Source organism: Tubulanus polymorphus, chromosome 4, assembly GCF_964204645.1.
Source record: "Tubulanus polymorphus chromosome 4, tnTubPoly1.2, whole genome shotgun sequence".
Lineage (NCBI taxonomy): Eukaryota > Metazoa > Nemertea > Palaeonemertea > Tubulaniformes > Tubulanidae > Tubulanus > Tubulanus polymorphus.
Window position 1 is genome coordinate 25,965,902 of NC_134028.1, and position 23,534 is coordinate 25,989,435.

General features: G+C 38.6%; 4 protein-coding genes across 4 annotated transcripts; 2 read left to right on the forward strand and 2 right to left on the reverse strand.

Annotated features, from left to right (window-relative positions):
• Nucleotides 1-1,559: 1,559 nt before the first annotated feature.
• LOC141903448 (RAD50-interacting protein 1-like) lies at nt 1,560-7,154 on the reverse strand. Its single transcript, XM_074791566.1, has 14 exons — nt 7,015-7,154; nt 6,629-6,870; nt 6,338-6,511; nt 6,112-6,255; nt 5,691-5,850; nt 5,420-5,533; nt 4,997-5,222; nt 4,491-4,628; nt 4,216-4,415; nt 4,014-4,148; nt 3,748-3,920; nt 3,047-3,227; nt 2,829-2,947; nt 1,560-2,398 (listed from the first exon to the last, which is right to left on the reverse strand). The coding sequence occupies exons 1-14, from the start codon at nt 7,150-7,152 to the stop codon at nt 2,188-2,190; spliced, it is 2,355 nt and encodes a 784-aa protein (XP_074647667.1). The 5' UTR covers nt 7,153-7,154; the 3' UTR covers nt 1,560-2,187.
• Nucleotides 7,155-7,383: 229 nt separating this feature from the next.
• On the forward strand, nt 7,384-16,892 carry LOC141903339 (coiled-coil domain-containing protein 57-like). Its single transcript, XM_074791443.1, has 21 exons — nt 7,384-7,463; nt 8,042-8,171; nt 8,320-8,474; nt 8,787-8,955; nt 9,113-9,234; nt 9,610-9,698; nt 9,786-9,943; nt 10,277-10,351; nt 10,874-11,074; nt 11,371-11,529; nt 11,985-12,147; nt 12,504-12,638; nt 13,101-13,461; nt 13,739-13,839; nt 14,140-14,340; nt 14,578-14,637; nt 14,892-15,114; nt 15,445-15,617; nt 15,732-15,840; nt 16,096-16,281; nt 16,666-16,892. The coding sequence occupies exons 2-21, from the start codon at nt 8,080-8,082 to the stop codon at nt 16,890-16,892; spliced, it is 3,159 nt and encodes a 1,052-aa protein (XP_074647544.1). The 5' UTR covers nt 7,384-7,463; nt 8,042-8,079.
• A 1,053-nt stretch (nt 16,893-17,945) lies between these two features.
• Nucleotides 17,946-19,024, forward strand: LOC141904005 (U11/U12 small nuclear ribonucleoprotein 35 kDa protein-like). The gene is made up of 2 exons (XM_074792438.1): nt 17,946-18,094; nt 18,245-19,024. The coding sequence occupies exon 2, from the start codon at nt 18,245-18,247 to the stop codon at nt 18,935-18,937; it is 693 nt and encodes a 230-aa protein (XP_074648539.1). The 5' UTR covers nt 17,946-18,094; the 3' UTR covers nt 18,938-19,024.
• Nucleotides 19,025-19,112: 88 nt separating this feature from the next.
• On the reverse strand, nt 19,113-23,333 carry LOC141903910 (uncharacterized). Its single transcript, XM_074792286.1, has 9 exons — nt 23,242-23,333; nt 22,994-23,055; nt 22,719-22,802; nt 22,501-22,628; nt 22,201-22,345; nt 21,929-22,029; nt 21,458-21,539; nt 21,297-21,388; nt 19,113-20,556 (listed from the first exon to the last, which is right to left on the reverse strand). Exons 1-9 carry the CDS (start codon nt 23,268-23,270, stop codon nt 19,414-19,416), a joined length of 1,866 nt encoding a protein of 621 aa, XP_074648387.1. The 5' UTR covers nt 23,271-23,333; the 3' UTR covers nt 19,113-19,413.
• Between the last annotated feature and the right edge of the window lie 201 nt (nt 23,334-23,534).

The following is a 23,534-nucleotide window of genomic DNA, read 5'->3' on the forward strand; positions in this document are numbered from 1 at the left end:
CCAGTGCAAAGTGGGAAAAAGTTGAAGCGAAGCGACAGCAGAATTGTTCTTTACAATTTCTCACCGTATCATGGTTTTTATCGGGAGGAGATTTTAGAATTGAAATTCGTGCCGCCAGTTTTCGTCTGGGAGAAACACCCACCGTCTCCAGTCGAGTCACCGATGTTCCATTTATCGCCTCTGAAACAGGGTAAAAAGAACCAAGTGAATTGTGGCAAAAGTGAATGTCATTCGGGAAGATCGACAAGAGCAGAGGCGAGGAGATGGCTGCGTGGGTCTGATTCGACGGATGGTTCTCATAATTCATTTTTAAAGATATTTAGCAATTCGCACGTCGAATTGAGCGTAGCTGAAAGGTTGCAGCTTCTCGGCGACAGAAGTAAGCAAAAAACCTCTCAATTAGACGACGATGATTGGATACAGACAAAAATGCCAAAACCATTGAAGAAAGTGATACTGAACGCGATATGTCAAACACCAGCATTGCGAAAAAATACTAACTCCTTTAGAAGAAATAAAGCGGCTCGAAATCACAACCATTCTCCACGCCGGATGATTGGACCAGTTTCAACTGACGAATCGGAAACTTCTTCGTCGACACCAACAACAACAACAACTACTACTGCATCATCCTCACCTGGATCGAGTATAAACATGGTGAAAACCCGTCGTGCATTCTCCAAGAAAAAGTTGAACAGAGATAAACTGGACACGGGTAAACTGAACATGAAATACAGTACTGACGTGATCAGATCACCGGACGCTGATAGCAGCTCGCTAACGACTGCGTCTCCACAAAATATCACTGACGGCGTCGACGACGAATTAGATGGCAATAGTGGCGACGACAAGGAGAACGAGAAAACTGCAGAAGAAATCGAACGACAGAGAAAGTTGGATTTGCAGACGATCGAGGAGTTCTTTGAGAAATCTGACATGAAAACTGGGCCGTACGACGTGAAAGGACTCTTCAAACACGATCGCGCAGTTGACTTCGATGAGAATTGTCTGAACACGGTGAAGATGTTCAACGTTCGCAAGGAGCGTGTAACATCTGATGTTGACTTCAGAACAATCACGACAGTTACAATAAACAGGCCGCTAGCTGATAAATATGCGAGTATCAAATAATGGTTTATCATCCAAACGTAATAGACGAAATATGCAGCAAAGCCTCACTTTTTAAAACAAAACTTACTTTTGTCCGACTATTTTTCTTAATCCTGTAAACTTACAAACGAAATAATGAAAGAAATTGAACCGTTGCGTTAAGATATCGCTTTCTTTACCAAATGTAAAATTAATCTAATTCCTGGGCACATCATCAAACGGACATTTGTGAACAGGGTTCACAGGGCTAGGTTTTTTTTCGTGTGACCCCCAGTATCTGCGTACATAGAAAAATCGCCAGATCTATGTGAATATAGCCGTCATCCGCAAACCATTCCATGGTGCACCAAGTCCATATCCTCCTTCGATGTTATTCCCAGCATGCAAATTACTTAAGTCTGGATCGGATCAGTCATCAACGAAAAATCATTTATTGAACTGTGAAATTTTGAATTTTTATTACAGCTATAGGCGATAATTTATAACCCAATAACCCAACAACGCAGTGTTTACTGAATAACAAAAATATACTGGTAGTTACTAGCCGCACCTACACCGAGTGGACACTTTGATAAAAACATTAATTCATTAGCACTTACTCAATAAAGTTCCACAACTATCCCATGATTTAACAACGATTTTGCTCAACAGTGGAACTTACCGGGTAGATATAACGAACTCGGATACAATTCATCGGATATAACAAATATAGAATTTCAGAGAAACAAAAAATTTAATCAATTTCACACTTTTTCATAACGAACATATCTCCTGGTCACGTGAACATCGCTGTATCGAAGTTCAACTGTAATAACATTGGCAAGCGCATGACCTGTGAAACAAGTTCGTCCGTTTCCTGCACGTTCAACAACATCAGGAACAATCCTTTAAATAAAATGTTTGCACCAAAAAAAAAATCAGAGAAGAATATCATAGAATAGATCATCTTAACAGCGCAATCTTAGCATAATTTAGATGACATTTCTTGGTGTAGGAACACATTTTAAGCACTGATAATCCACCAAATTTCGGAACAATATTGTTTTAACTAAGAACCAATGTTGTTCTGATTTTTAATCACGATCCGATATTCAAGTCAGTTCGTAAAGAAAGCACGAGTTCAACATCTTCCGGAGACAGTTTAAATATTGCGACATCATTCAAAGCAGCGATCGGATCCTGAGGAGGTAGAGTTGTATCCAATACATGTAACGCGTTGTATATCAGTTCTTTTAACATTATCGCTGTACCACGTTTCAAATTTAACACCATACAACTTTCTTTGACGCTGAAAAGAAACATTGAACATAGACTTATCGACCATTAAAAACAATACTGACCACATTTTTAAAATCAATCTTAAATGAGATTTAGACGATAGCCTGGAAAACACTGCCAATTTCGATGATTTCAAACGAGAGCTTAAAAACTTTCCTTTTCTAATTATCTTACACTCTGTAACAAATCAGCCCATGCACCGGTAATATTAGTCACAATGAAATAGGCACTGATGTCATTGTTAATTATCAAAATGACTATATCCTAATACATAGTCATCTTCAGGAATACCTGATCTTCAATATTCCTGAAAATGACTGAAACATAACCTTTGCACACTCGTTTTTCGGAGAGTTGCATTTGTCAATACTTCTAATAGAATGTTTGTATATTTTTTGGAATGAATATTCGAGTGGCCCCCAAAGTCGCCACGCACTTACTCTCGAAAATAATTTTCTGGTTTCGTTGTATATTGACCAAACATCGGGAAGAGATTTCTGGTCATATCGTACTGTAACTGAACTGCACCTCCTTCGTTGAAATAATTCGATAATATCACCTGTAAGTTACACAAAGAACAAAATATCAAAATTATTAATCGACACTTTTGGTAGTGAATTAAGTTAATCAAGCTGGAGGATTGTTCGATAAACTGTACCTCTTTATAGATGAATTTATTGAGCGATTCAGCGCACGCTTGCCAGAAAACTTTGAACAACGGCAGCGATAAAAGCTGTTCAATCGTGTGCAACCAATCTTTCAACACCATAAACATCTCGCATGCAGACACAGATAATCCTAGAGATATGTAATCTTTCTGCGAGGGTAAAGCGATCCACCTGTCAATAGAAAGGGGTCATTCATTTATTACGTACGCATGAAGGGAGGGGTCAGTGCAATTGCGTAATGTAATGCTTAATGTATATGAAAAAATGGCCGATTTTGCATACAGAGGGGGAGGGGGGGTTGAAAAATTCAAATTTTATGCGTACGTAATAAATGAATGACCCCAAACCATAATTTGAAGAATGACTATAGTTTATATGTTATGGTCTGTGACCTGTTTTTGGGGATACCCGGTAATGGTATTCCAAATTAGTCAAATTTTGGAGAAAATGCGATGCTGGGTACTTCATACTGTTCATTTGATAACCAGTAGAAATGTGCAGTGTGAATTAACCATTGATTTTATATCCAGTTGTATTGAAGGATTGCCACCGCGGTTTCTTTACACAGACCAAATTTACTGTTCATCTCAAAACCAATTTGAAGTAGGTTCATCCAAAGAAGTATAGGTTTTAGTCAACCACAAGGAGCCCGATGTGTGTTAAGTATCGAGCCAATGTATTCTAAAATAACCTTTCTTTTCTGTACGGGCGACTTCTCGCTTTTACGTCTGTCGTTACGTAACCGACGATATTCTTCATCATATCGGTTTTCATGTGTTCATACAACTGTAAAGGTTCATCGAATACAGTTCCTTGTACGCTTTCGAGGATACTATCGGTCATTTTAGAGGATGCACTCGTCGACTGAAAAGAGTTAGCAAAATAGAAACAGTTACATTAGTTGTGTTATTAACCATTAACCACATTTTGCCAGTACGCTAACAATAAAACTCTTACCCTCGACAGTAAAGAGCGAGATGGAGATAGAGGAGTCGTAGGGCTGGCTATGCTCTTAAAATCATCATCTTCCTCATCAACATCATCATCGCTCATACACTCCTTATGTCGATGATACTGCAGTTGTAGGAAAAACTACAAAAGAGAAAGATATTTTCGTGATATCGACAGAGGTTGTTCAGCGTCCATGTTGTTTACTAACCAGTAATTCATTCCATTCGCGTAAAACTTCTGTTATGTAATGATTTGTATTGAGTATCGCACAGAAACATTTATTCGTCGGGTCGTTCGCGCCTTCTTTCATTATCTGAAGCAATCGAATACGGAAATCATCCAGTAGATGGAGCTGTAGATTGAGAAACTGTAAGCGATGATGAGCATCTGGCAATAACTTGTAGCGATCTAGAAAAACAAAACAAAACAGACATCAATGATCGCTTGGAGCTTGTTTCCGAGACACAGAAATCTATTCTATACCTGTTATAGTGAGCATAAGAGTCATAAAACTTTCACCGCATTCTGGAACTTTCATATCGTCAACTTCTCCGACATCGCGATACTGAGATTCCCAAGCCGTCTGTGATTCTAACATGGCATCCATTTTCTCTAAAGCAACTGAAAATCAGACAGATATTAAGATATTGTTTTTGTTTTCTTTATGTACTCGATGGCATCGTCTGCCACCATCATCCAGTCATGGGAGAATGTGTTTATTGATTGTCATTTGTGAATGTTTTGTTCTGTCAATTATTTGCATTTCTCATCCTATGTATAAATGTTATGCATGGCACACAATAAATACATTTTCAAATTCAAGTTCATGGACAGATCTTTTGATGGCTTCTGAGCCTACTTTCATCTGCTTCGAGATTTCCAGCTCTTTCCACTCTTGGAAATGAGCAAAATTCACCTAAAAATCTTATGGCATTTGATGTATGCGATTTGAAATACATGTCATTCCCATCATTTCACAAGGTGCTTACATTTCTTTTCGATGAGAAGCCATTTTTCAAACGGTCGCGGCTCGGTAAGAACGTGTAAACATCCCGGCTGGTTCGTCGGATATTCGTAACTTCCGCGTAGATCTTTCTCGAACATCAACGCTTCATCGATCATATGTGAAAACAAATGCTCGTCGTACATGAGATCATCCATATCGGTAACCATCTTCTCCATTACCAGTAGCACCAGACCACGACTGAACTCAGACTGAAAAATAGTCAATAAGCTTTGATCAACAACTACAAATAACACATTGAGTCCGAAATGAGATATCAATTCAGACTCGTGTTTCTTTCTCATTTTGAGATTCTATACTAAATAGTGAATATGTGAGTAATGCAGAAATTTTGATCTCGGTCAGGACAAGTTAGGTAATAAGGTAAAAAGATAGAATTGAAACTTACTAGAGCATCGATATACCCGATCCCTGCCAAAGATAACATCGGTTGTATTGTATCAATTAGAAATACACGGTGATCACGAATCCATCCGAGAACTTGTGTGAAGAACCATTCGGGCTGAAATAAAAAACATATCGACCCAATTATTTGTGCCGCAAGTTCAGGATATTTCTAGTCATTTTGTTGCCTTGGTGTTGCGCTTAGTGTTGCTAAACATTACCAGCCAAAGTAGCATTTAGAGTCATAATTCATCGCCCCTGTTGACTATACAAACCTTATCCAAACTGTTTGTCTGTTTGTTTCCATAGAAATGAAAACGGAATCTTTTCTTCAAAGGGTTAAGAAGCAGTTGAATTGGCAGTAAAATCGGTCTCCAACCGGGTAGATCTGATAGAACTGGATGATTTATACGTGAGTCCGGTGCTAAACAGTCACTGCATGAAGGGTTAAGGAAATAATGATTTTCATACACATGCGAATGTCTAATTCAGTTGAAGAATAAAACCCACAATCAAAGAAAAACTTTTTGAGGATAATGTCTTTGCTACTCAATTGTTATGAGCCATTTTCAAAAACCTATCATCACATTTTCAAATTTCTTTGAACTTAGGTTCCATGCATCAATTGCTATTACGTTTTCAAATGAGGATGAATTCTCATAATATCAATCATAAATCATAATGTTAGAAGGATACGGTAGCTGTAGCTTCACAAGTTGGCAGAATAACGTTTCCATTCGATCCGTCATTTCGCTATTCGGAGTCTGAACTGCAGGTAGATTTTGAACAGTTGTAGTCGTAAATGGCCAACGCATTGCTTTTAATATCTCTTCAAATTCACTGCAATTCAGAGAAAATAAACACGTTATGAAAGTTGTTTTCTACCGAGGCTGATTATGTTTGAATTCATACGGATACAAACCTGACTAATTTATCGCGGAGAATTTTGTACCAAAACATGATCGTATCTTTACCGAACTGTAACAAGTTTGAACATTTCGTGTTTTGTAGATTTGTGACGACGTCGGTCATCGCCGCGAATCCGCTAACCGAACGCTCAACCGATCCAATTATTAACGACGTTTGAATATTTGAACTGAAAATTGAAACTTCGCATATAGCAGCAGAAACAGTTTGAAGGAAAAAAAGAATGGAAATTACAAGAGAAAGGCTGAATATTGATATCAGTTATTGATTACACCTTATAAAATACCTAAGACTTTCTATATGTGATATCCATTCTAAGTACGACACATAACGTTCTAATTCTTCAATCTGTGAACTAAGATGAATCAATTTCTCCAAAGTTCTCTTGCATTGAGGAATATGTTTGACGATATTTTTACAAGTCACTTCTTGTTTAGTGTTCAACTCTTTAGCCTTAGCTAGAGCTCGGTCAGCGTCGTGTATTGCGTGGTCGACTATAGATGGAGCTTCTGAGCTGACAATTCTCATCTGAAACATTAACAAATCAGTTTTAGTGATTCATAAAAACAAACAGATATTTCATTGATCATGTATGTATGTTGATTTGAATTTGGTATTTTTTGGAACGAATTCTAAAGGAAAAGGGTCTTTCATCTAGAATATCGTTATGACCTTCTCTTCCAGTTCATCCTTCTGAGCTTTAACTTCTTCGAAAAGCGTTCGCGCTTTCAATAACGTCTTGACGTCGGCCGTATTGAAATGTTCATTGATAAAATCAACGACGAATTGTTGAGTTGAAACCATTTTCATGGGCGCGGCCATATTGTTGAAAATCCCTAATTGCCGGCTAACGGACTAATATAGTTCGAAACCGTTAGTTAGGGTTTTCCCGTTAATCATTACATCGTCAGTAAAGAATTTTGCTTTGTGAACAACTGATAGTGCGGGTAATTTAAAAAAGAACAATTATTTAATTCATGGGGGCTTTTAATTCGTGATTTATGTCGCTTGTGACTGCGTTACATCGGGCCCAACATAGTCAGTTAAAACTATCAGTTCAAAATTCTAACCTTTTGGTCTGAAATAGAATATTTTCCGGCGTCGCTAGAAAGCTTGAAGAAGTAGGTCACCTACATACAGTCAATGAGTCAGTAGCCTACAAACTGCTAAACTTAACTATTTAGAAAATTCTAGGAAGGTCGGAGAACAGAGTAAAGTAAAAGAAAATAGAGCAGTCAAACCCTGGCCAGCAGATTGCCCAGATTGCTAGCGTAGCATCTTAACACTTACTAGTCCAGCCAGGCTTCCTTCATTGATGATCATTGATGAATCCCTGCTACAAATATTTTAACTACCACTCAACTTGACCCTAACACTAGTAGGCTATGCCAGGCATATTCCTATTGTTTATGAGTCCAATGACCGGTACTTGTTAGCCTGCACTAACTGAGCTAGGTGACTAGTAGTTACCTAGCCTAGCTAGGTCCTAGCCGTTGGTGGTAGGCCTAGGCCTAAAGCTTTTTGTGAAAATATCCGATCATGAAACTAAACCACAGACATCAGTAACTTGCCGACTCAGCCCATCGTTCAGTTGTTGGTTTCTTGAGATTATGGATTGATCTTTCAACTTCAAGATAGGACCGCAGCCTTTGAAATATGTAGATAAAATGAAGCGTGACTTAATCCTTTATCGCTTTAGGATAATCTTTTAAAGACGCTCGAAACAATGAGAACAGAATGGAACATTCTTACGATCAGATAAATGAAGAATCGTTGAAACAATTGGCTGATCAGAAAGAGCAAGAATGGAAACAGTTACAACAGATGAGGTAAAATTCTACTTGTTCTACATAGCTGATCCTAATTTAGCCTAGTTTGAATGTATTTGTAAGAGTTTGAAGAAAATCCACAGGTTCGGTGATTGATATAGTTTATAAAAGCAAGAATGCTTTTTACACATTGTGACTTAAATTTCAGAACTCAAACTTTGGAAGCTGCGTTCAGAGAAAAAGAAAAGTTGTACGTCGAAGAACACAACCGATTCATCAAACTGAAAGAAGATTTTAAATACAATCTAAAACTTTTAGAAGACAGAGACAAAGAGTTGGATAAATACGATGTTTTATTCAATGGTCAGTTGAAAATTCACTGTAGATAGTTGAATAGCCGATACACCAAAAAAAAAAGATGTCCTATTTGGAATAGAATTATGGGTTTGCAAATCATATGCAAGGTTATGATAATGAGGTTCGACTAGAAATTTATGAGATAAGAATTTTTTATTAATGAATGCCACTAAGATTCAAATTTAACCGTTTTAAGCTTAGAATTTTTTCTTGGAAACCTGACCCAGTTGTACTATCGTTTTTCACGTCATAGTTATAGGATATCTTGGATTTCTCGATATTCCGAGCATTGTCTCTATATATGGCTGTTGTTTACAGATATCAAAGCGAAGATGTCTGAGAAAGATGCGGAAATCAGCGAGTTGAAAATAAAGATCGATGAATTGAATGTAACGATCAGTCGAGAGATACAAGAGAAGTCAGACGTGCAAACACGATATCAACAGAGAATCAAAGAAAAACAACTAGAACTCGAACAGTACAGAACGTAAGTGTTGCAATTCCCCGTTGTATTTGGCTAAAATTTGTAATCAGTTCATTTCTATAGCTGCCAGGTCTTTTAACGTTATCTTGATCATGGTTTTAAAAAACGATGTTGCCTCTTGCATTGTGATGATTTTTGTTATTTTGTCATTATTATTCAGGAATAAAGATAATGAAATAGACGTCGAACGAGCTGAACTAGAGTCGTATAAACGAGAAATCAACAGACGCATGTTGGAACTAGAACAAGAATTAGAAATACAAAAACATGAATTGAATGCCGGTTAGAAAATTAATAAATCTTATTTCCAGGCGTCCGTTGCACAGTCGAGGCTTACATCTAAGACCAGTCTGAGCTACATTCCCGATCTAACATCTTAGGACTGGTCTAAGGTCATTTACCGCTCATAAGCAATCTTATGACTTAAGACGAGTGGAAGCTTATTTTGGCTCTATAGCCAATCTAACAACCAGGCTCATTCCAGAGACTTATTTCACAACTGCTCTGGGGTCCAGTTCCACAGTTCCGAGTTAACTCATTGAAAATGAACTAACTTTCACTCAGATTTGTGGAACTGTGGAACTGGGTCCAGGTTAACTTCTTATCTGGTTCCAGAAGTTAAAGATAAGAACAATATTTGTTTGCATATTTTTCTAGGTTTTGATGACGTTTTGAGAAAACGTGAGCATGAGTTTCGTTTGAAAGTCGACGATCTTTCCAGCCAATGTCTGTCTTATGAAATCAAAGTAAGAAGCTTAATTCATAACTCTGAAAACAACACAATTCCTTGTTATTCCTTCAAATAGCCTCGGATTAATTTCACCAAATTCTAGGTGAAGTTATTGACAAAAGAACTTGAGTTGGTTAAGAATACCGAAATGAAAAATGCTGAGGAGATCGAAGCGATCGGTAATAATCATTGTGAGTTAGAGAAAAAACTCAAACAGAAGGAATGGGAACTTCAAGATACATCGGCAATTAAAGATGCCAAGTAAGTTCAGATCTGCTATGGTCGATTGAAAAATTATGTACAGGGTAGATAGGTGGGCAGCTGGGTCAACTTTTAAACTCAGAAAAGAAGAGAAACAAGCCTTATCGTACCATTTATCTGATGGTCTACTTAACCAACTTTTGAGTAAACTTTTGGTCCCCGAGTTAGATTTAACTCTTGGGCTAATAATCAAATGTACGTAGTTCATTTTCAAATACATGATTGTATTCATAATCAGCGTCAAACATTTACATAACTCTCACTGGAACCGCGTCCTGGTATTTTGTGAATTTCGCGCAATCTTTTTGAAAATTCATTTCTAAAATTTTTTAGAATTGCCGAACTCGAAGGTAAAATACATCACAGCGAACTTACAGTGAAACGTATGAAAGAGGAATATTGTAGAAAGTAAGTATATGTTACTGGCAGCAAATTTGTGATTCAAAAAATGCGCATTGTGGCCTATAACCGTATGTATTTCATTAAGAGCAATGATATCATGAATTAAAAGTAGATTTCTGGTGAACATAAAGCGATATCAATGCAGGACCTAGGTTTTAACATAGATTTGCTAGATTCAATTTGATTTGAGTTTTATGGTTTTAGAGATTATTTTGGGAATATCCGGGAGGTTTATTTGTGCAGGGTGGCCTGGAAAACTGACCTGGAAAACTCAGGGAATAAAACAAATCAGGGAAAATTTATGGATTTTGCAAATTTACCAAAAACCTGGAAAAATCAGAGAACTCTGATAATGCTATTGACGACACGTTTCTTCATCAATACGTTATTCATTTGAAAATGAATGAATTGTAACATTTTAAATCTAGACATTTCTCTGATTCACTGGAAAATGGACGGGATAATTGGCTGTCACTGTGTTGTGTTTACAAGGCAAACGCAGAACTCTAGTTGTGTATTTATTTTCAGACACGAAGAGTTGGACAAATTCGCGAGAGAAAAAGACGTCGCGGTGAAAGTTTTAAAAGATTCGAGTGAAGACCGCGAACGTTCGTTACAGGATACGATTCGTCAGTTACAGTCGAAGGTCGAGGGACTCGAAATCGAAAACCGACGTCTTCAGTGGACGAATCAAGATTCGATGCAAGTAAAAGAGAAATCTATCGAAAGGTGAGAGCTGTCTATCGATGGTCAGGCAGGTCAACAAGATTTTTTGAGGGTTCGAATTGGGGCCTAGGATTGGGAACCGGCACGCTGAAGGCATGGGGCAAGGCTTGAGAAATTGGGTGCCATGGAAGGTTTTTATTCACGCTTTAATGACAGAATAAGGGTGGCCTTAATTTCTTTTCTTTAAAAAAATCAGGGGAAAAAGCAAGTCTGATAAAAGTGGCCACTCTGTAGAATTTCTGTTTATTATGATAAGTATTATACATGTAATGTTAGTATTATGATTATTTGTTTGTCAGGTTACAGGAAGAATTATCAGATATGAAATTGCGCTGGGATCAACAGTTAGTAGATCAGGCCCGATCCCGTGTCAATCTAGACGTTGATTTGCAACAGCTTAAAGAAGAGAATGAAACTCTGAAAGGAGAACTTTTACAACGTAAAGAAGATTTAGAAAGGTCAGTCAGTTTTTGCAGAGACAGTAAGAGAGGCACCTCCATCAGCAAAATCAGTCTGTATTAGGCATTGTATTAAAGGTTTAGTTGAATAAACATGCTGGAAATCAGGGAAAGTCTGGGAATTTCTTTTTCCTTAAAAAGTCAGGAACTTCGTAAAAAAAGCTAAAAATCTGGGAAAAGTCAGTAGAATTTGTCGAGATTACTAGATAACTGCCCTCAACTCAGATATGATCTACGCGGATAACTGAATCTGGGAAGTATAATGACATTGTATACAAACTATATCATCTAACCAGGAGATCTAACATTGGACAAAATTTTTACGGTCCCAAAGCAAGAATGTAACTATTTTCATGCTGGATGTAATGAATCAACTCAGTCATAATGAATAGATATGCTACTAGTCTCCTGAAGTTTACAGCCCATCTAATTTAGAAATGAAACGGTTATTTCAGGTATCGTAAAGATTTGAATTTAGCGATCGAACGTCAGGCGTCGTTAGAACGCGAGAAAGCTCAACTGGAACTCGACTGGCAGAAGAGATTCGAGGATATCGACCGTCATCAGTACGATAAAGCTGAGGACCTCGTTCAGAATCTGACTAAAATGAGAGATGAAGTGAGTAGACAGCATCCAACTGTTGGAACAGGGTCGAGTTCCTTGAAAATTTCGAAAATCTTTAATGAATTGAAATTTGGTCGTTTATCAGTTTTGATTTTGTGGGTGACACTGGGCTCAGGGTTCAGATACACAAAAACTATTCATTCATTTAATTTCTTCATTTATTCAGCTTATGTTGAATCGATGTATGAGTCAGGTACCGGTAATGAATTTTTGTGGAATTGGACTCAGAAATTTACGAAAGGTTCCTGTAGTTACTTAGGCTTCTAGAATCTAAATTTAGTTATCTTTGCTAAATTAAGGCCACCAGTTAACAGTCATCTTATGGAAAGTATTGATCAATTGATTTGCAGGCGAAAAGTGAATTGAAAGTTGTAAGAAGAGATTTAGAACATCGTGAGGATATGATTCGTACGTTAACTCATGATCGCGATGTCGCGTTAACAACTCTTCAACAACACGGATTATCTGTCGATCAGAATGTAGTCGTAAGTCGTTTTATAAGTCGGAAATGTACACTGCAGTGGTAGCTTAATGTAGGTATCACGCGGCTGCCTGCACCTTATCTCGAACATTCTACAACCTGATCCCTGCAGCTCCTCAGAAATTTAGCTGCTTCAACCTCACAGCTCCTCAGACATTCTTCCTCCTGGACCTAGCACCCCCTCCCCACTTTATCCCCATTCTTCCATGTTCTCACTTGAGACATTTTGGACTGGAACTACAAACACCAGATATGAGATATTTTATCCGCACACTTTCAAAAACTGATCACCAGAGAATATAATGGTCATCCACTCTTCACACTAAAATGATATATACCTGGATACTCTGTTTGTTTGGTTTTACGTAACTTGGATCTTGGTTTCCCAAGACTAACCCTATTGGATTGTTCATCCAACCTCACAACGGTAACTGATTTATTGTTAGATGTGTTTTTGTTATTTCAGTTGGAAAGTTTACAGTTTATTCCGCGGTCGGTTGAACAACAAATCGTTGAGTTACAGGAACAAAATGAGAATCTCGTTTCGGTGATTCGACAAATGAGAACTGACATGGAAGATCTAGGAGGTCAGTTGCCGAGCAACCAGGCAGACGGAGATCGAATCCGTACGGAGAACGGTCGAACCGACGAATTGGAGAAAAAATTGAATTCGATGAAATCGGAAAACGAAGCTTTGGAGCAAAAATTGAGAGACCGTCAGAGAATACCAGCTGCAGTGTCTCCTATCAGTAATACAGATGTATTCAATGAGATAGGAGATAATCTATTAGTTCGTACACATGTTCAATCGCTCAACGAAATGATTGGTAAGAGAAAAAGTTGTGGGAGACCTTGGTAAATTACCTGTAGTTCATTTTCCATTAGAACAGCTAAATCAAATCAAACCTAAAAATTGCTGTGGAATTGGGTTCAGTTTCATGAAAAAGTTTAAGTTTAAAACGATTAAGTTTGAATTGCTGTCCACATTGAACAACAACGACTGACTAAACCAAAGATTTCAGTTAAACTTCTTCACAAAAAAAAGGGTTATGTTCAGTAGAAATGTTTAATATCCTCGGATGTTTGTATGTGTTTTTGTTGTAGGGGTTCTCAGAGGTGAGAAGGTCGATTTGTCGGCGCAAGTGAAAAAACAACAAGCTAAAATCTTTCATCTCGAAAACATGGTGTCTCAACTATCAAAGCAGGTATAGGGCACAAATAACATGATGCGCTTTTCTGCGCATTGTTCTCTTTTACCTTTAGAAGCACATGTTCCATTTTAGAATCCGAGGCTACAGTTTGCTTACTGCTGTTTCTCTCAATAATCCATGTAAAGAATATTGATATTTGAACATTTGATGTGAAAAAGTTTGACAATTCTACTAGACACCGATCTAATTCCTGATATTGCGATAAAAATCATTTTCGTTTCATTCATTTTAGTTTTTACTGTTTTTCGGCCAGTTACAAGAAATATCTCTTTATTATGATTTGTTTATTTGAAGCCGCGCGAAAAACAAGTCGAAGTTGAACAGTTACAGTACGAACTCGGCGCTCAACAGCGAAGAGGACAAACAGAGAATTCCAGTTTGCGACACCGTCTCGGCGAAATCGAACTAGAACTGGCGGAAACGCGTAAAGAGGCCGATGAATATTTTCGCAGTAATCTCGAACAAAATACGGAGGTTACAGCTTTGAGAAATGAGGTTCGTTTACAGCGTCTGGTTCTGTGCTCTCAATCAAGCTCACTTAAAACAACCAAAATAGTAGTGACTTTAGTAGTACCGGTACATGTAATCTGACTCGGATGCTTGTCAAAATATTTGGTCCCTTCTTATGTCATTGAGCTGAAAATTGATATACGTTTTGAAGTTTGAAAGATTTTGTTTTAGTACAACCATACAGTTCAGTTACTAAGCTGAAATCATCTTTATTTCTGACAGATTTCTGACTTGAAGATGAAACTTGCAGCGAAAAATCCGTCGATCAATTTTGGAGCTCAGGTACGCATTTTTAGCTCAGGTATTTAGTTAAGAATCTTACTTTTTAGAGCTCTTCAAAGACCAGTCTGCAGAGTAATTCGTAATATGAAAAATGAAAAAACTAAAATGCATTTGTATTGACAGATTTCAATTGAATGTATTCCAGTTTAAGAACATCGATTCTGTATAACCAATCAAAACCTGCCTTAGTTTAGAATTAGTGGAACTGTTGTCATATAGATTTTGTTACATCTTTTTTGTCGTTGTTTGTTAAGGAGTTGGTAATACAGCAATTGGAAGACGAACTATCTCGCCTACGACACAGACACGGTCTGCACTCGGCTGCTGCAGGTGGTTCCGGCACAGCCGCTCAAAACACGGTCGTACAATTACAAGATAAACTACGTTCGGCAGCGAAACACATTCATCAGCTGGCAAAAGAGAAACAACAATTGATTGAAATCAGTAATAGAATGAGAAGTGAACTCGTTCGTGCTGGTAAGGAATGAACGGTTGTCCGTGTGTATGAAATTTTGTCACTCCATTCTTCCAGCAGGATCCCTACGACTCCTTGATTCCTTAAAATATCCTAGCCAGAAAATGTTTTAAAGGTCTTGAAACTCCTTTAATTTGAGGAAAACTGCCTAAAACTCTTTCAAAACGGTTTCAATTTCGAGAAATAGGCAATTATAAATGTTTGTTGTTGTTCAGTAAACTACGCCTACACCAATTAAGTCGGGACCAGGATTTAAGAAAAGGGGATTCATTTTAAACCATTATTAAAGTTCACAGTTTGTGCTGCTCATATATGAATTGAATATATTGTAGGAATACCTTTACCCACATCTCAGCCTACTAAAGAACCAGATGCTCCTGTAAGGCGTTATCAATTCACAACTCCTGCAGTGAAGGATAATAGTACAGATGTCGGTTTGATGAAACAAAGATTTGAAAGTAAACTCGGACAGCTGGAAAAGTTACAATATGAACTTACTAAACAGGTACGGGATAATGATAGATTTCCATCCATATTATATAATACCGCTGAAAACATGTACAGCTTTGGAATATATTTGAGTTTGTGTCTGTGATCTGCTGCGTATTTCATTTCGTAGGAACTGGCCTTTGCTCAGAAGAAACAGCCACTAACTCAAGTCAGCGTCGACGTAGCCTCCAGTTCTGATGTCGATGATATTCCTGGTATACTAAAACACTCAAAATACCGTAAGTTTAAATAGTTTTTTAGCAATATTATCGGGCTGGGTTACCGCATTTCATGGTCAACTGAGAAAACTAGTCCAGTTTAAGTTAAAACCAATCTATAAAACCAGCTCCTGAGGTCAGTTTTATAGACTGGTATCAACTTAAACTCAGGGGCTAACTCAATTGAAAACAAAATGAGTTAACCCCTGGGTTAAAGTTGATGCCAGTCTATAAAACCGGTATTTCTCTGATGAATGTTTTTTCGCTATATTCAAGGATCGAGATCTGACGATGCGACGAAAAGATTCGGTGAAACTCAAAGAACGTCATCACCTGCAGCAACTATGGATCCGCTACAGCTGACGTTATCTTCAGTCGGTGGGGAATCAATTCAAGACGTTTGGAAGATGTTAGACGACGGACAGAGTATTTTCACATCGCGTGGAGAACCATCGCATACAGGTATAGCAATTACACGCATGTGACCCCTTTGTCTCGGATCTCGCAGGACCTGTGATTTTCTCCGGGGCAGCAAGCAAATTCTGGGGCTGTCAGAGTGATGATGGGTTGAATGAACTGAGTGGGAAAATATTGAGCATTTGGTCATGCGGGGCTGAGGCAATCGGCTCTGTGGTGAGCACAGTCTAATGTAGTCAGCGACCTGTTGGAGGAAACTATTATCATCAGATATGGCTTATACCAATTGTGATTTGTGAAAATATCCGATCAGGAAACCAAGCCACATTCCGATTACTTGCCTATTCATCTACCAGTGATCGTGTCTTAAAACTTTATTTCGAAGGTACTATGCTGTTTTTTAATCCAATTTACCGGGTTTGATTTCAGCTGTTCCCGTAGAAAGTAAACTGCGAGCACCAGTAGAGTCACAACCTCGGGTCTTAACTCAGAATATCGGTAGTGGTTCTAGCTCAGGAACGATACAGTGGACGGTTAAAGGTCGACCTTCGCGGCTCGAAGAGAAACAATCGTCGAAACAACGAGTTTCCGATAAAACTCTCGGAAAACTGAGAAAAACAAAACCCAAAATAAGGAACTATAATGCGAAAGACTAGTTGAAAGATACAGTCAACTTAGATTAATCCGTTATCACAGGACTGATGATATTCTATGAATTATCCATGTATTATGAAGTACAGGTAGAAATGTACAGGGAATGATATTACTTACACTGGACCGATCTGTATATAGATTAACTGAGGTGAACCTGTACATAGCATTTACATGTTTGGCTGGTTCCAAACTGATATATTTATGTATGCAGATAGTAATTAGTTTACACAGCCGAGCTGTTTTTAATAAATACATATATACGCAATATCGTCACCATGTTCATTCAAGATGGTCGATCTTTCATGTAATTATACGCCTATGGTGGTTGGACTATTTGTTTTTGAAAGTCCACGTGTTTAACATTATAATTCCTCGAGCACTCCTGGCATTTTGTATGAGAATATATATGATTGACTTTATAATTTGTCATTGGTTTAGTTAAGTTTAATTTATAGCAAATCCTGGATTGAGGCCTAAATCGTTTTAAGATAAATTGAATGGATTTTAAGAGTTAAACCTTTTCATGAAATTCCAGGGTCCGATTTCATAGGCTGAGTATCGCAAGTTATCCCTATTATGTGTAACATCTGGGTGAAAACCACCATAGTTAGTACCGTAACAATGAGAAACGGTTACTTTGACAAATTTCAAAATATTCCCTGGTATTACTTTTTCTTCCACTATGAAACCAAGCCCTGTGTTTTATTCTTGCAATTTACTTCTTTTTTTCAAACCAAAAAATTATCCCATCAAGACCAGCTTTTACTGTCATGTCAAGAAGGTGTCTAGGTGAAGGTGAAGACTACGGCCACGACATTGCACATTACACTGGGCCGTTGACAGTTGTTCACGCTCAACTGGCAACTATCAACTGGCAATGTCGTCTCAGGGCTTCCATATTTAATTACATTTACTACTACTATTAAAGCTAGAGAATATCGAACCTCAGTCCCCCGGCAGCCCGTTATTGGAAAAGTCTTGCCCGCAATCAAAACTTTAGAAAAGTCCGGTCCATTGGTCCACAGTTGCACATAGATGGCGCTTTGCGAGGTTAGTCAATTCAATAAAGTTTATTGCAAATTATTACGATGTACATAGTCCGCTGTGAAGGATACGATACGTTGTGAAGAAGTCAATACAAAGAAACATAATTGAAGGTTTAACATGAGTTAGCAGAAAGAAATTAGAGGGAAGACGTCTAAAAGTAAATAGGGCCTACACAAATTCAAACCCAAGCCAAAAATGACCGATTCAGTCAGACAGAGTGAGAGTGAACATTGTTTCCTCCTCTGCAGTTTCAACAAGAAAAACCGAATTCGAGTTCATTCAGCAGCGTTTACCTATTCCGTTTCAGATGACTGACGAACCGTTCTGGAGTCCGGAAGCCGTCGTTTACGACCCGCTGAAAATCGGAAGCATCGACGGCACCGATGAATACCCGCACGATCACGGTATCGTACGAGCGATGAACGCGACGTATAAACCTCCGCGACACCTCGATACCGACCCGAAACGCACCGTGTTCGTATCGCGGCTCAGTTCGAACACCGACGAAAAACGCCTCGCGGAAATATTCGATAAATACGGACGAATCGTGAATTGCGTCGTTATTCGAGATGCGATTACCGGTTTCTCGAAACGATACGCGTTCGTCGAATTCGAGAACGTGAATCAAGCGTTCCGAGCTCGCGAAGACGCGAATCGTACAGTCGTCGATTCCGCAGAGATATTCGTCGATATGGAACGCGAACGTACGTTACCCGGTTGGGTTCCGCGGAGACTCGGCGGCGGTTTCGGAGGACGCAAAGAGTCCGGGCAACTTCGGTTCGGTTGCTCGGAACGACCGTTTCGGAAGCCGTTAGATTTGAATACTGCGTCCGGTAGAAATTATAAGCAGGAATCGCGTAGAGAAGCATCGTACGCGGAAAATAATTACAACAATAGACGCGATAATTACCATAACAACGATCAAGGGGTAAAGCGTTACCACGACGACAGAAGCAGAACTAGCGGCTCAAGAAAATATTCAAGTAACAAAAGATACTGAGAAACAATAACATCGCTCGCTAAGAAGTTCATTGTTGTTCTATAAAAGCATTTTATTAGATTAAAAATTTTTAGACCATTTTATTGTATACAATTACATTAAATTTAAAAAAATAAATGTTCATCATTGAAGAAATTAAAATGCATTTAGAGTTATTTAAGTTTAACAGTCAAATTCAGGTCTCCTGACAGCTGTAGAACAGTTGAACTCAGTTAAGCTGTCTTCTTGAATAGTTATCACATGTATTTATTTAAGACCCATTAACAAAGACCTCACTTTCAATAATTTGTCACTATAATGACACTCCCAGCTACAGGGTGGCTTCGGCCTGGACAATGATTTTACCTCTTGCTTCCGCTGGCCCCGAGCTATGATGACTTGAGCGAGTTATGCTGTATAGTGAAAACTCTGACATGGGGATCATACATTTATAACATAATAAATGAATCGCCCCATGGCCACCTTGGACTTTCGAGTTAGGAGTGGTTTACTGTATTGGGTCTAACTCCTAAACCCTTCCTCACTAGACTACTATTAATTGAAGAGATGGGAGTCTTTAAGAAACTGCTGTGTGAAGGCAAGTATCTCGTTAAAACTGGACTAGCAGAACTAGAGATTTTCTCTCGTAAACTCGTCTCCCATTGAAAGTATCCGCAGCCGCCGCTGCGTCCTGTCGGACACGCGTAGAATATTCTACCGACGTTCGGACCGGGAGTTTGTACGACTTTACGCTTCGTACGACGGCCGCATTTACAAAGAGGTGGAGTTACGTTAAACGAGTTACCAATCACGTTCGTCATATTAGATAAAGGCGTTCGAACCGAACTCGCAGGAGTTTTAAACGAACTCACAGGAGTTTTAAACGAACTCGCAGGAGTTTTAAATGAACTCGCAGGAGTTTTAAATGAACTCATGCGAGTTTTGATATTTGATAGATTATTGCTTGAACTACAACACGATTCCGCAATATGAGATTGATTTGAAGGAGTTTTAAATGAACTCATTTGAGTTTTAATGTTCGATTGATGATTGCTCGAATTACTGCATGTTCCCGTGAGTTGATTTCGATTTGAAGGAGTTTCAAGCGAACTTACATGAGTTCTAATATTCTCCGTCAAACAAACGTTATTCTTATTTCGTTGCATATCAGAAATATTCGAGACTCTTTCCACTATTTTCTCATTATCACTATCTACGAACACTTTAAACGCTGATTGTTTCGATGAACTACTAACGCCTCCTTTTATCGATTTCAAAGGTGAATATATACGACTGCGTTTCGCAGATAGTTCTAATTTTTTTGCAGTCGGAGAACGTTCGGAACGTTTATTGTAAGATTTCATTTTACTCATTTCCGGAGTCATTTTAAGCGGACTTTGAACTGGAATTCTAGAAGTCGCGTTGACCTGCTTATTGGACGCTGCTGGCGATTTCGTTGAATTCTCGACAACTTTTCCAGAATTATTACGATCGACAAATAGATTCTCGTTCGATCTAGTAGGTGTCGGCTGATTCAGTATTTTCACTGGAACTGGAATCTTCGAAGGGCTGTTGTATGATTTTAGTACTGAGTTCAGAGATGAGCTGTGTGGCAGGGGTTGTGGTTTGAAACTCGCAATCTAGAATATGCAAAATAACGTCGAGTTAATCGTAAAGTAGGATAAGAACAGGGGCGGATCCAGGCTCAAAGAAAGGGGGAAATTTAGGGCCTTTTTCTGAACTTTGCCACCATTTCGTTGCTCGATACAATGATATTTTTGAACCTCTTCAACGGTAAGACAGCTAAATTGCCAGGACAAACTTTTGATATTTTTTCCAATTGTTCAAGCTTGATTTTGATTTTAATTACGAAAATAATTTTTGTCGTTTACAAAATCGGTTTATGCTTCGTCAGAATAGAAAGGTTCGACGTCACCTTAAAGTTTGCAAGTATCATTGTCATTATCTATTCAGGAAGTCAAGGTTCAGTTCCACAGTGCTGTCTCCAATCTTAAATTAATTAAACCTAATCTGTTATCAGGGTCCGATCTAAGCACTTGTCCGATTGCCCGGGACAAGTATATTCCCATAAGGGCAAGTAGGTTATCATTATCACCTGTCCCCCGTGCTAGTGCAATTTTATGTCACAAAGCTTTTTCCCCACTCGATACAACGGATGATAGTGCCACCAATCGGACTGCCTGTGTAGCATAGCAAGTAGCTTTTGGAGGGGCAAGTGGAATTTCAGATATGCTGCCCCCCCCGGGCAAGTGGCTTTCATTCTTTAGATCGGACCCTGTAGTAAGTCGGAACTGGGTCACGATGTTTTCACCTATATTGTGATACGTACTGGTTGTAACCAGTTGATTCATCATCTTACCCTCGCATCAAGAGATTTAGTTATGACCATCACGCAACCATCTTTGATCATTCTCATCACTAGATTCGCAGTGTTTATCGCATCGTCGATACCTGTAAATATAAACACGTTATTACACGATCGAGCTGAATGACTACCGTCTGCTGGCACCACACACCGACCTGAATGTTCTCTTCCTTCAAAATCTAAGCCTAAATCTTGCATCGCACCCTTTAAACCATTCGGTCGTCTTTGGTAGAATTGCTGAAAATATGAAACTTGCATTAAAAATATGCAGATTACGTAGTACCAGTCAGCAGCCTGGAAGAAGGTCTGACCCTCAAACATAAAGATGTTCAACGCTTCACTGATTCCCGATGTTTTCGAGGATAGTAGTCACCCTGTCACACACTTCTGATCGATATCTGAAGGAGTTTGTTCCGGCCAGAAGGGAGTGGTTCAGGGCTGCAGATTGTAATGAAAACTCAGACATGGTCAACTTATTCTCCACCAGGTTAACACGACTCCTCGATAAAAATTTTAAAATAATTTGAAATAATTTTTTGTCTTGCTAATAAATTGCTCAAAACAATTTTGCCAGTCCCAGTTTGTAAGACAACTGTTTACCGGTGTAGCGGTATACTTGTATTTACCCTGTACGTCGCTCTTAAATCAATCCAACAGTTCAGCGATACCGGTTTAGACAGCTGCTTTCTTTTACATTCATATAACAGACAAACGCCGAGATCCCAATCTGTAAAATGTCCGTGGAGAATCAACTGTTATAATCGTTCAGTGAAGAAGTACGGTCACACTCATTTAAACAGTCAACTCTGATCTATTCCAGATTTATGGCTAAAATTGATACCTCATTTCAGCAGTTGAGAGAGGCGTATGGACCCTGTAAATGTACTGAAATATTCACCTGACCATGTGACAAATGTACAAGACATTCGACCCTCAATTCGATCTCGATTAAAGACGATATTCTTCGATTTCGAGATTTTTGTCAACCAGTTCGAAAACTTTGATAAACACGACCGTATCGGGATTCCATTTTCAACTTTTTCCTGAAAAAGAAAATGGGTAACAGGTTCCCACTGGTTCCCACAGGTTCCCACAACTTGAAAGTGGACGGATTGGTCACTGTATGTACCAGGTCATGTTAGTGGGTATTGGGTACTGGTACTGTAAGTCAGTGGTACTAATTACAGTTTGTGGGTACCTGCGTGATTCCGGTCAGATTCGTACAAAATTCACTAAGAATCGGAGATTCCTCAGGCATCACGTATTGCTGAAATCTATCTTCGATTTCACCGGTCGCTGTGTTCATCAAAACCGCAGGAAATTCAACTAAAATTGATTTGAAAAAAGAAAAAGTTTTTAATTATTTTAGTACGAAGAGGTGCTGCAAGGGAATCACACGATACGATAGATAATTACTGATTTCCTGAGGTCGTTTTGTGGTCCTATCATCCCAACATGTTGATTCAAAATCTAACACAATCACAAAATCAAATTTCTGACCTAAAAATGAAGTTCATTTTGAGTAGGTAATCAATGACCAATGTTACAACGAGGTTTTATGCTGAATTGCATTGTCAATGAAGAATTGAAATGGGAACCGATTGATTACAAATTTCAAGTCTATCATCTCTACTTTTGAAAATGACAGTTCTATCCTTCAGGCTTCTTGCAGGCTAGGCTATGATAAATACCTCCATTTCTATAATTTTGTCTTGAACTATTTTTTGATCTTCGTTTCACCAAACCAAGTTCTCTAAAATATCGAAGATTTAAATCGGATGAATTCAATTGAAGAAGAAAAAAAGTGACACTGGACTGACTGAGTAAATAATGATTCACCACACGATCGATCGATTGGGATGCCGCATCGATTGTCTTTCAACGGCCGATACTGATTCAACGATATACCATCATTTCTCTTTTTTAGAACTTTACTTACTGCGCTAACTGTTTCGCAGACTTGCCCATCACAGTATCGTCTACGAAACCGAAACTTAAATTAATGGAATAATGTCATTTGAAACTGACCGCCATATTGAGATTGACTAAATATCGGACGTGGACTTATTGCGAGGTATCGACGCGTATCACGGACTCGGGACAGGGACCGGCCCGGACACCGTCTCGGTAAACCGATCCGATTAACTCTACATTGCGATGGCCCCATACGGTCCATGGGTTCGGTTTATTGGATGATCAGCTACAGTAGTCCCACCCCAAACTTCAACTACA